Source organism: Bufo bufo, chromosome 5, assembly GCF_905171765.1.
Source record: "Bufo bufo chromosome 5, aBufBuf1.1, whole genome shotgun sequence".
Classification (NCBI taxonomy): Eukaryota; Metazoa; Chordata; class Amphibia; order Anura; family Bufonidae; genus Bufo; species Bufo bufo.
Window position 1 is genome coordinate 539,101,447 of NC_053393.1, and position 12,027 is coordinate 539,113,473.

The 12,027-nt window shown below is 40.7% G+C and overlaps 1 protein-coding gene across 1 annotated transcript in view; it reads right to left on the bottom strand.

The window, feature by feature from the left end:
• Positions 1-12,027, bottom strand: part of DGKB (diacylglycerol kinase beta) — a 668,472-nt gene that overhangs the window by 487,973 nt on the left and 168,472 nt on the right. Inside the window, exons 8-9 of the mRNA XM_040431289.1 lie at positions 7,115-7,189; positions 6,178-6,297 (exon numbers count right to left, since the gene is read on the bottom strand). Coding sequence (XP_040287223.1) covers positions 6,178-6,297; positions 7,115-7,189 — 195 coding nt within the window. The remainder of the gene's footprint in view (positions 1-6,177; positions 6,298-7,114; positions 7,190-12,027) is intronic.

A 12,027-nucleotide genomic window follows, 5' to 3' on the forward strand; every position in this document is an offset into this window, starting at 1 on the left:
TGAATGAAAAAAATAACTATGAGGCAGAGCACAGAAGGGGGGATGGTGAGGCAAAAATGGATGGGGAGGTGGCCCAATTTACGAATGCACAAAACGCATTTCTTTGTCAGCAGCGGGCGGAATGACAGGGAATGGCGATGGTGTCGCCTCTGTCTTTGAATGAACCCCTCAGATGCTGCGTTCATAGCTGATTGCGGCATCTGAGATGACCACTGAGGCCTGCCAGGGGTTAATCTGTTAAAAAAATAAAATAAATACTCACCTCATCATTTACGTGCGAAGAGTCTGCCGTGTCCATCTTGATTGAAATCCAGCGTAAAATCTCGCCAGGCACGTGAAGGACGTCATCGTGCTGGCCGGCGTGGTGATGTCATACGTCACTGCACAAGAGATTTTGTGTCGTATCCTCAATCAAGATGGCTGCGGCGGACCCTTCACGTGCAAATGGATGAGGTGAGCATGATCATCATTTTAGGGAAAATTGATTTGTTACCATGAAGCACGAGGAAATTCGGCTGCGCGGAGAATCGAATTTTCCCTAAAATTCTTTGTGAACCTTCGATTTGCTTAACACTAATGAGGATCAATATTAAAATCCTGAATAACCCCTTTACGAAGAAACAGCTGAAAGGATCTGTTCTAGAGATGATCTGTTGACCGATTTGATTCCTGTCCAAATATATTCTACATGAAACGAACGTGCTACAATTGTCCTGAAAATTTGGTCACTTAGGACTTAGATTTTTTCTCTCTTGACTATTTTTTAATGAATTTTCCATCCTCTCTCTCCCCCTCCATTTCCAAAATGTGTCCGAATTGAACCACCAAAAATTTGGATTCAGATTCATGTAAAATTTTTCCGATACATACGGTATTTGACACAAAATCTGCCAAATTTTAAGTATCCCATACACATTAAATTTACCAGCCCTTCTTTCCTTTCTTCCTGTTTATCTCATATCTGAGACATACGCCAGTTATCAGTGTATTCTATAGGCTTTGTGCGCCATCTAGTGGACCTAAGGTAAAATGCGAGTCACTGATAAAATTGTGTCTCTAAATGTGAACCTTTTATTCAAGATGCATTTACACAATAACCAGAATTATAAAATACATACTTAGCTAATAAGTTATAGTTTATCACTCTGTATATTTTTATTGGAAGATAATAATTATTACTTATACTTTTTTAAAATTTTTAACTCCTTAAGGACACAGCCTTATTTCACCTTAAGGACCAGGCCATTTTTTGCAAATCTGACCAGTGTCACTTTAGATGCTGATAACTTTAAAACGCTTTGACTTATCCAGGCCATTCTGAGATTGTTTTTTCGTCACATATTGTACTTCATGACACTGGTAAAATGAAGTAAAAAAAATAAATCATTTTTATTTATAAAAAAATACCAAATTTAGCAAAAATTTGTAAAAAATTTCAAATTTCCAAGTTTCAATTTCTCTACTTCTATAATACATAGTAATACCTCCAAAAATTGTTATTACTTTACATTCCCCATACGTCTACTTCATGTTTGGATGATTTTGGGAATGATATTTTATTTTTTGGGGATGTTACAAGGCTTAGAAGTTTAGAAGCAAATCTTTAAATTTTTCAGAAAATTTCAAAAACCTAATTTTTAGGGACCAGTTCAGGTCTGAAGTCACTTTGCGAGGCTTACATAATAGAAACCACCCAAAAATGAAACTACACCCCTCAAGATATTCAAAACTGATTTTACAAACTTTGTTAACCCTTTAGGTGTTCCACAAGAATTAATGGAAAATAGAGATACAATTTCAAAATTTCACTTTTTTGGCAGATTTTCCATTTTAATATTTTTTTTACTTTTACAAAGCAAGGGTTAACAGCCAAACAAAACTCAATATTTATGGCCCTGATTCTGTAATTTACAGAAACACCCCATATGTGGTCGTAAACTACTGTACGGGCACACAGCAGGACGCAGAAGGAAAGGAATGCCATATGGTTTTTGGAAGGCAGATTTTGCTGGACTGTTTTTTTTGACACCATGTCCCATTTGAAGCCCCCCTGATGCACCCCTAGAGTAGAAACTCCAAAAAAGTGACCCCATTTTAGAAACTACGGGATAGGGTGGAAGTTTTGTTGGTACTAGTTTAGGGTACATATGATTTTAGGTTGCTCTATATTACACTTTTTGTGAGGCAAGATAACAAGAAATAGCTGTTGTGGCACCGTTTTTTATTTTTTGTTATTTACAACATTCATCTGACAGGTTAGGTCATGTGATATTTTTATAGACCAGGTTGTCACGGACGCGGCGATACCTAAGTTTTTGGGCGATTACCTTGGGTAGGATATGATTTTTGCGGGATGAGATGGAGGTTTTATTGACACTATTTTGGGGTGCGTGTGACTTTTTGATCGCTTGCTATTACACATTTTGTGATGTAAGGTGACAAAAATTGGTTTATTTAGCACAGTTTTTATTTAAACATTTTTAAGGTGTTCATCTGAGGGGTTAGGTCATGTGAGATTTTTATAGAGCCGGTCGATACGGACGCGGCGATACCTAATATGTATACTTTTCTTTTATTTATGTTAGTTTTACAAAGAATTAACAAGTTATGGGTAGCTTATTTCATTTGATTTAAAACTTAACATTTAATTTATGTCAATCATAAAAAGATAGGCCCTTAAATATAAACACTCAAAGAAAAGAATGTATCTGTAACCACTGGTTACACTAGTCTCCTGAAAAAATGGACGGAGATGGGAAGGAACCATAAACAGGGATAGCGTTTAAAACAGATAGGGTGAAGGGTACGCAAGTACCAAGACAGAGGGACACACTGCTGGGACCATACCCTAGATGTCCCTACTCTGTCTAGATCACGCCACTATCTAGTGCAAAAATCCCTGCATTCGCCCTCCCTGAAGGTGGACTGCCCAGCTTGGCCCGATAGACAGAATAGATGGTCCTGTGATGAGTTAATTCTCTACCGGGTGTGGGCATTAAAGTTGGCAAAAAGGGACCTGGTGATTATAGTCCAGGTAGATTCGCAGTACCGATGTAAGTGGTCGCAAATCCTGGTCTAAATCAAACACGTGCAGATGTATTAATCAGAAAGATACAGTGTCGCCTTCTTTTTTTTTTTTTTTTTTACGGTGTTAATCTGAGGGGTTAGGTCATGTGATATGTTTATAGAGCCGGTCAATATGGACGCGTGTATACTTTTTTTTTCCCCTATTGTTTACCAATTTTTTTCACTTTATTTGGGAAAAATCACGTTTTTGTTTATTTTTACTTGAAACTTTAAATTTTTTGGGGGGAAAACTTTATTTTTTCAACTTTTTTGTCCCACTTTGGGACTTCAACTTTTAGGGTTCTAATCCTTTACAATGCATTCCAATACTTCTGTCACGGTGACAGGTTCCCTTTAAACCCTTTCTAACTGCAATTTTCTATTTTTTCATTTTCGCTTTTCAATCCCTGCTTTCTCTGAGCCATAATGGTTTGTAATTTTTTTAGATTTTTAAAAAAAAAAAGATTTTCAAAAAAATAAATAAAAAATATTGTATTTTTCTGTTCCCATAGCCGTATGGGGGCTTGAATTTTGCGGGACAAGTTGTACTTTCTTATGGCACCATTTAATATTGCATATGATGTAGTGGGAAGCTGGAAAAAAAAATTCCAAATGGGTGGAATTGGAAAAAAATGCAATTCCTTCACAGGTTTATGGGTTTCGTTTGGAAGGCATTCCCTATGCAGTAAAACTGACCTGCTATCTTCATTTTCTGGGTCAGTGCGATTACAGGGATATCATATTGATATAGTTTTTCCGTGGTTTTAATGCTTAAAATAAAAACTTTGGAAAAATGAAATATTTTCTTTGCATCGCCATAAACTGACCACTGAAAGTTTTTTTATTTTTATATTTATGTCTGCGGAGCTCGTTTTGTTTAGCGGACCACTCTGTAGTTTCATTGTTATTATTTTGAAATGTGCAGGACTTGTTGATCACTTTTTATAAAAAAATTTGAGGAAGGTGAAGCGTCAAAATAAAAAATTGTGAATCAGTGATTTAGATTTAAGATTTTTTTCCATTGCAGCATACGGGATAAATACATTTATATTTTAATAGTTCATTTGGTTTTGCTAATGTGATGCTAATGATGCTTATATTTTAATTGTTCAGACCGCTGGATATTCAGTCTACAACCTGCTCTTAGTGTCAGACTTTTTGTCTGGATGTGTTCCTCCCAATATCACATGCTGGATGTGAGGTCTGTGTGTCCACAATGCTGCTGTCTTCACTAGCTCTCAAGCATTGGCACAGATTCATTCCTGGACTTATTTCTTCTTTTACAGTTCATTATGTGGAAGACTGTGTATGGCTACTTTCACACTTGCTTTAAACTGTTCCGGCAGAGGGACAGCCTGCCGGATCCATACTAAAGTTTCTGCCGCATGTCCGCCCTGGTAGTATTGATCACCAATATTCGAATTTCGAATTTTTATCGTGAATATGGGCAATTCAGAAATTCGCGAATATTTAGAATATAGTGATATATATTCGTAAATTTTGAATATTCAAGATCTTTTCAGATTCGAGAATATTTCAATTGCCGAGTAAAAACATGATTCCTCCCTGCTTCTTGCTTGTGGGCCAATGAGTCATTGGCCCACAAGCAAGAAGCAGGGAGGAATCATGACTTTAAGGGTCCATTCACACGTCCGTTGTTTCTTTCCTGATCTGTTCCGTTTTTTGCGGAACAGATCTGGACCCATTCATTTTCAATGGGTCCTGAAAAAAAATCTGACATTGAGCTGTCCGTTTTTTTTCAGGACCCATTGAAAATGAATGGGTCCAGATCTGGTCCAGATCTGTTCCGCAAAAAACGGAACAGATCAGGAAAGAAACAACGGACGTGTGAATGGACCCTTAATGGGAAAAATTATGAATATTCTAAAAAACTAATATATAGCACTATACCGAATATATTTGTTTTTTCAAATATTCATAATATTCTAAAACAAGAATATATAGCAATATAGCGAATATTCAAAAAAAACTAATGTAGAGCAATTTAGCTAATATAGTGCTATAATCTTCTTTGTCTAATAGTTTTAATTTTTTTCTTATCTGAAGTTCAGATTGGAAAAAAATTACAACTATTAAAATAAAAGATTATAGCACTATATTAGCTAAATTGCTCTACATTTGTTTTTTTCTAATATTGGCTGTATTGCTACATATTCTTGTTTTAGAATATTACAAATATTCGAAAAAACAAATATATTCGATATAGTGCTATGGCTCATTGACCCACAAGCAAGAAGCAGGAAGGAATCATGTTTTTGCTCGGCAATTGAAAAATTTGCGATAAAAATTCGCATTACGAAAATTTGCATATTATGCGATGATTACCTTGTCGATTTTTTGGAGTAAAAAAAAAACTAGAATATAACGAATATTCAAATTTGCGAATATTCGCCGAATATTCTACAAAATGTTCACGAAATATTGCGAATTCGAATATGACTACTGCCGCTCATCACTACGCCCTGGACTCATTCACAATAACGGGGACAGGCACGAGATCAGGTCGCAGCATGGCAAACATGCTGAGAGGCGGCCAGACAAAAACCGCAGCGTGTAGCCTGCCAGAAATGCTTACCGCGATTGTTAAACTGGTCTTACGCCCCTCCCTCCTCCTGCAGAGTCTGCTATGGGTGCTCTGCATTTTTGCTAAAATTGTACACACCCTGTGTGGTTTTGCCACTATAACTTGCCATTCCTCCTTACCTACAGCCTGTGTGACCTGTCCTCTTTGGTTCCTCTCTCCCTCATCAAACCCTTATCTGCCATGTACAACCTCCTCCCCCTCCCTGCTGCTATCTCTAACACTAATAGAAGGGAGAGGGAGAGCAGAAAGAGGAAACAGGAGAAGAGCTCTGATGGATCTATTCAGAACTGGGACTTCCTCTAATACATGTGCCATGCTATTATATTTATTTCTTTACTAAGAACTTGAGAAGGAAGAAAGTGTCCATGAAATTTTGCACTTCAGGGTCTGCTCGAATTGGGGCTTCCCAGTGTCAGCTAGCAGGACACCCGATACAGTACATTATATAAGCTCATTATTATGGTTTTTGGTTAAAATGGCATCTATTAAACCATACAAATCCTTACATTTTCCAACCCAAGTAAAACGAGGAGCGGGATGGTGGTCATTCCTCCCTGGATCCACTCATCCAGTGACACAGTCCCATCGTGGTCATAGTCAATCTCTTCCATCATTTCATGGAGAATCTGTCATCAGAAATGGAGAGTGTCACAAAAGTTAGATACAATTAGCTTGTTATTGAATTTTTCCAAATGATGAAATTATATCTTCCTGCAGCCACCACTAGGGGGAGCTCAGGAGCTTCCTTCGTACTGTTTATACATTGAACTCAATACTAAATTAGTATGCAGCAAGCTCTTGATCTACCCCTAATGGTGGCTGGCTGCAGGAAGTCTAAACTTGATAATTTATGTCGGCTGTACAGATTCATTTTATAACTTCAGCACTACTACATTGGATAAACTAAGCTCTATTACATATAATAAACATTGTGTTTTCTTCTGCTCTGTTTGAAAAACTTTGTTCCACTCAGTCTTAAAAAATTATAACTCTTCTATATCTGCAAACTCAGCCCTGCTCCATTTAATAAACTTGATTCATTTCCATCTGATAAACTCACAGGCATCTGACAAACACAACTCTACTGCAGTTCAGAAACTCAGCTCTGACACATTAGATTACATATCCCTGCTAAACGTAGCAAATATTCAGTCCTGCCGTATATGACAAGCTTCACTGTTATACATCTGGTATGGCTTTGGCATGATAGAATTCAGCTCTGCTACATCCAATTAACTTATCTCTGATACATCGATAAACTCATGCCTACCTGATCTGATAAAGTTATCTCTACTACTCAGCACTGACTCGGCACTGCTATATCTTATAGGCTCAGCCTGCTACACTTAGAACATAACATGTAACATAAGATTAATGAAGTGACTGATTGTGATGATCCTTAAAGGGGCATCCACATCTTACACGGGAGCAGTTGTCACTTACAGGACTGAGCTCGGTGATGTCCCACTCCAGATATTCAGCGACATGCATCATCTGTGTGATTATACTCTCCAGCTCCTGATAACAGCAGAAAACAGCCGGCAGGTCAGTCACATGACTATAATGTACGTTCTCTAAATTGTGGCATAGTTACAAAATGAGGAAAATTGCCCTTCAAAAATGTTTTCCAATTGGTCTTTATTAAAAATTTTCAGCAGTTTATGTCATAAAGGGTTAAGTTTTAGCTGATCTGTGAGTATCTTTTACTTTTAGGCCTCTTACACACTACCGTTTTTTTTTTCGTTTAGCGGGCCGTTTTTTTGCGTTGCGTATACGGTGCGTATACGGAAATATTCATTTCAATGGTTCCGCAAAAAAACTGAATGTACTCCGTATGCATTCCGTTTCCGTATTTCCGTTTTTACGTTCCGTTGAAAGATAGAACATGTCCTATTATTGCCCGCAAATCATGTTCCGTGGCTCCATTCAAGTCAATGGGTCCGCAAAAAAAACGGAACACATACGGAAATGCATCCATATGTCTTCCGTATCCGTTCCATTTTTGCGGAACCATCTATTGAAAATGTTATGCCCAGCCCAATTTTTTCTGTGTAATTACTGTATACTGTATATGCCATACGGAAAAAATTAAACGGAAAAACGGAACGGAAACACAACGGAAACAAAAAAACGGAACAACGGATCCGTAAAAACCGGACCGCAAAACACTGAAATAGCCATACGGTAGTGTGAAAGAGGCCTTACTTTGAGCCTTCCTCTGACCGCCCTGTGTAGCCCTTATCTCTGAACTGCTAACAGCTTATACGTAAACACTTGTTTAGGACATAATTAGTGTTGAGCGAATCAAAGTTACGAAGCGGAATTTGATCTGAATTTTAGGAAACATTTAATTCACCTCAAATCCAAATTTCATGGCGTTTCGTTGAAATGAATAAATTTTTCCTGAGATCGCGGTAAAAAAAAATAATAAAAAATTACTCACCTCATCCGTTCGATCGCAGAGAGGCCCTCACAGCCATCTAGATTGAAGAAAATGTGGCAATTCACACATGCGCTGATGTAATGACGTCACCACGTCATCATGCTGGGCAGACGCAGTGAATTGGCATTTTTTTCTTCAATCAAGATGGTGCGATCAAATGGAGCAAGCATTTTTTGCTTTTAACCCGATTAACCTCCTGATAGGGAGAATGTGACTCTCAGATACCACAATCAGCACTGAATGCGGCATCTGAGGGGTTAAATGATGGTGAGGGGGGGGGGGGGGGCGGCACGATTGCCGTTCCCCGTCATTGTGCCTGTTACATACAATGGAATGCAATTTATTACAAATCTAATTTCTTGTAGAAGTTCAGTGAAGCAGGCAAATTTTTTTAAACTTCGCTCATCACTAGACATAATGAGTGTTTAGGAGCTGTCAGGAGATCAGAGATAGGCGTCACATGAGCGATCAGCTGAGATCCCTGACAGGAGAAAGTGTGAGCACAGAGCCTGCTAAAGGGAATGTTGAGCCTGAACAGAAAAAGGGGCTGAAGTTTTTTAACAGACCAACTGAAAAAAAGATACATTTTAGCTCAAAATGAGTACAATGCAATAATAATAAAAAATTGTCCCAAAGGTGTCCATAGCCTTTAACTTCTCACCATTTTTAAGATCTCAGCTTACTGTTAGTGAATGAAAACATGCTTGTCTACATTAGCAGGCTAAATTCCTGTACAGAACTAATACATCTGTAATGCCCCAGAGGTGCATTACAACTTCTGCACCCTGCTGCTGTCTCCTATGGTTAACCTCATGTCATCATACTATTTATTGTAGGTTCTTCACTATGTGCATTCTCTATTCTGTAACTGTTTATTATGTGCAATGTGCCTGGTTCAACAGCAGGTGGCAGCATAAATGGCAAAGCTACAGGTACCTAGAGAGGAACCTTCCTTTCCATTCTAAACCCCACCCACCCCTCTGTGGTGTGGTGGGCGTTTCCCCACTTGCTGCAGGGAGGGAGGAGTACTAGTTAGAGTTCAGTTCAGTTACCCCCCTGCTAGGGGAAGGTCTAGTTTACACCCTGCAAAGGGAGGTTGTGCAACAGGTGCATGTCCCTGCTGGACGTGGCCTTGCCCAAGCCAGCTGGAGCACCTTCAGCTCAGCTGGACATGGAGGCAGAAGCTGGAAGCTTCTAAAGCCAGGAGTAAAGTTCCCTGGACCAATTTAGACTACAGACTACAAGAAAGAAGTTGCAGCCTTCAGCTAAATCTAAGTTATCCTGTTAGCACAGCAGAGCCAGAGAGCAACAGATGTAGCAGAGAGGAGTTTTCCTGCCACAGTTAATGCCAAATCCTGCTGGGAACCAAGACAAAGCCTGAGTCTGTTTGGAGAAACGTTTATTCAAGTAAAGCTGTTATCAACTTCATCACAAGGTCTGGACTCAATTTATTTCTTCATCCCCTTCATCACCTGCTTTGCTCTGCTTTGAAAGACAACGCCTACAGTCCAGCGTATCCAGGTAGGAGCACCATGACACGTGCACCAACAGTAAGGGACATTTAGGCCCCCCTATACCACTCTGGCATTCCTACACCTGGGTACCATCTACAGTATCACTAAAAAGGGGCCCTGTGCCCATGTTGCTTCATTGCAATTGGCGTCACGAAAACAAGTACACTTATTTCTCTTAAAGGGACCCCTTGCCTCTGCTTGTGCGTCGCACATCTCCCAGAAGTCGATTGTATTCAACTTCTAGGCACCGGCACAATGTCCTGAAGATGTGAGGTCGTTGTCTGCAGTAGCGACCGAGAGTGAAGAACAGTGCCCACTGCCCACAGGGACGTTGCTAGGCTAAAACATTTGGGGCCTTGGCCCCTGATGTTTTGTCCCAGGTCCCGAATGTCCTGCCTGCCTTCCTCAGGATAGCAATACAATTAGATCTAATGCACTATGACATCACATGTCATGTGACCAGAAAAACAGACAGTGGTTGGGAAGGACCTCCGATAATGTCACCATCATGTGACCAGTGCAGGAGAGGATGGCAGTGAAGAGGAGAAGTCCTGGGAAGAAGCTGTGGTGATGTCTGCTACATGAGGAGAAGTAAGTGAAGGGAGAGACAGAGCAATGCTGGGAGTTGTAGTTATTTAACTGAGACTGTATGTTAGGGCTGAAGGGAGGGATGTTATTTAAATGGGACTATGGGGTGATGTTATTTCAGTTGCATAGCGTGGGGGGGGCAGGGGGGGGCATTTCCCCGGGCGCAAAATTTTAGGGGACGCCATCAGGGCTGCACCGCCAATTAGGCAAAGTGAGGAGATCGCCCCAAGCGGCGCAGCCCTGCTGACAAGTGGGGGGCGGCGGCAGGGCATAAAGAGATAAGCGCTTCCATTGTGGAAGCGCTCATCTCCATAGTCATCTGTATCGCTGTCCTCAGGACAGCGATACAGATGGATGCTGCGGGGCAGGGAAGAGGCCGGTGCAGGTGGCACGATGACACCATCGCGCCACCTGAGCCATACAGCGCGGGATACAGGCCAGAAGAGGCCTGCATCGGATTGCTGCCAGCCTGAGGGAGGTAAGTATAAGTGTTTATTTTTTTATATGGTACAATACTTGTTACTGGCACATGATTGGGGGGGGCACTTGTTACTGGCACATGATTGTGGGGCACTTCTTACTGGAACATGATTGGGGGGCATTTGTTACTGGCACATGATTGGGATGCATCTATGGGGTACTTCTTACTGGCAAATTGTTGGGGGCATCTATGGGGCACATCTTACTGGCACGTTATTGGGGGGCACTGTGGGGGCATCTTTGGGGGCACTTCTTACTGGCACATTATTGGGGGCACTTTTTACTGGCACATTATTGGGTGGCTCTATGGGGGCACTTCTTACTGGCACATTATTGGGGGCACTATGGGGGCATCTACTAAGGCCACAAAGAAGGGGTATTTTATTTGGGGGCACTATGGGGGAAGGGGGAGAGAAACACTATGGGGGCTTCTACTGAGGCCACAAAGAAGGGGTATTTTATATGGGGGGCTCTGTATAGGGACATTTTATACTGGGACACATTATTGTGGGTACTATGGGGAAGGGGGAGAGAAGTACTATGGGGTCATCTACGGGGGACACTAAGAAGGGGTATTTTATACTTGCCAATTATGAGGGACACTGAGGGCATCTACTGGGGCAGTATATATGGGGCATTTTATACGGGTACACTATGGGGGGCATTAGGAGGAAGGGGAGAGAGGAGCACTATGGGGGCATTTACTGGCGGCACTATATAGAGGCATTTTATACTGGCAAATTATGGGGACATTAGCTCAACTGGGGGCATTAAAAGGGTGTAGATTTTGCACTGGCACACATTATAAGGGGGCATTTTTTGTACTGTCACATTATAAGGAGAATTATTACTACTGGGGGGCATTATGGTGGGCTTACTAATGGGGGTCTATGGGGAACATTATTACTAGTATGGGCACTATGAGAGCATTATTTCTTCTGGGTCACAGTGGGGACATGTCGGGGGCACTGTAGGATAACTATTACTACCATGTGTGCTTTAGCAGAGAATTATTACTATTGGTCGGACTTTTGGGAGCACTATCACTCCCTGCTTTCCTGGAGCCATAACTTTGATATTTCCCCATTCACATGGCCGTATGAGGTTGTAGCTTCTAATGAAAAAAATTCAAATGGGGGGGAATTGGAAGAAAAAACAACGCAATTCTGACACTGTCACACCAGTGACTGAGTCACACCACACAAAAACAAAAGTTTTAGATTTTAGAAAAACGGACTTTTCTAAAATTAGATTAGTGGTATACGAGTCCCTATCTGACTGGAACAGTTTAATTGGAGTCCAGGAGAAATGGGACTACTTAAAAGTGGCAC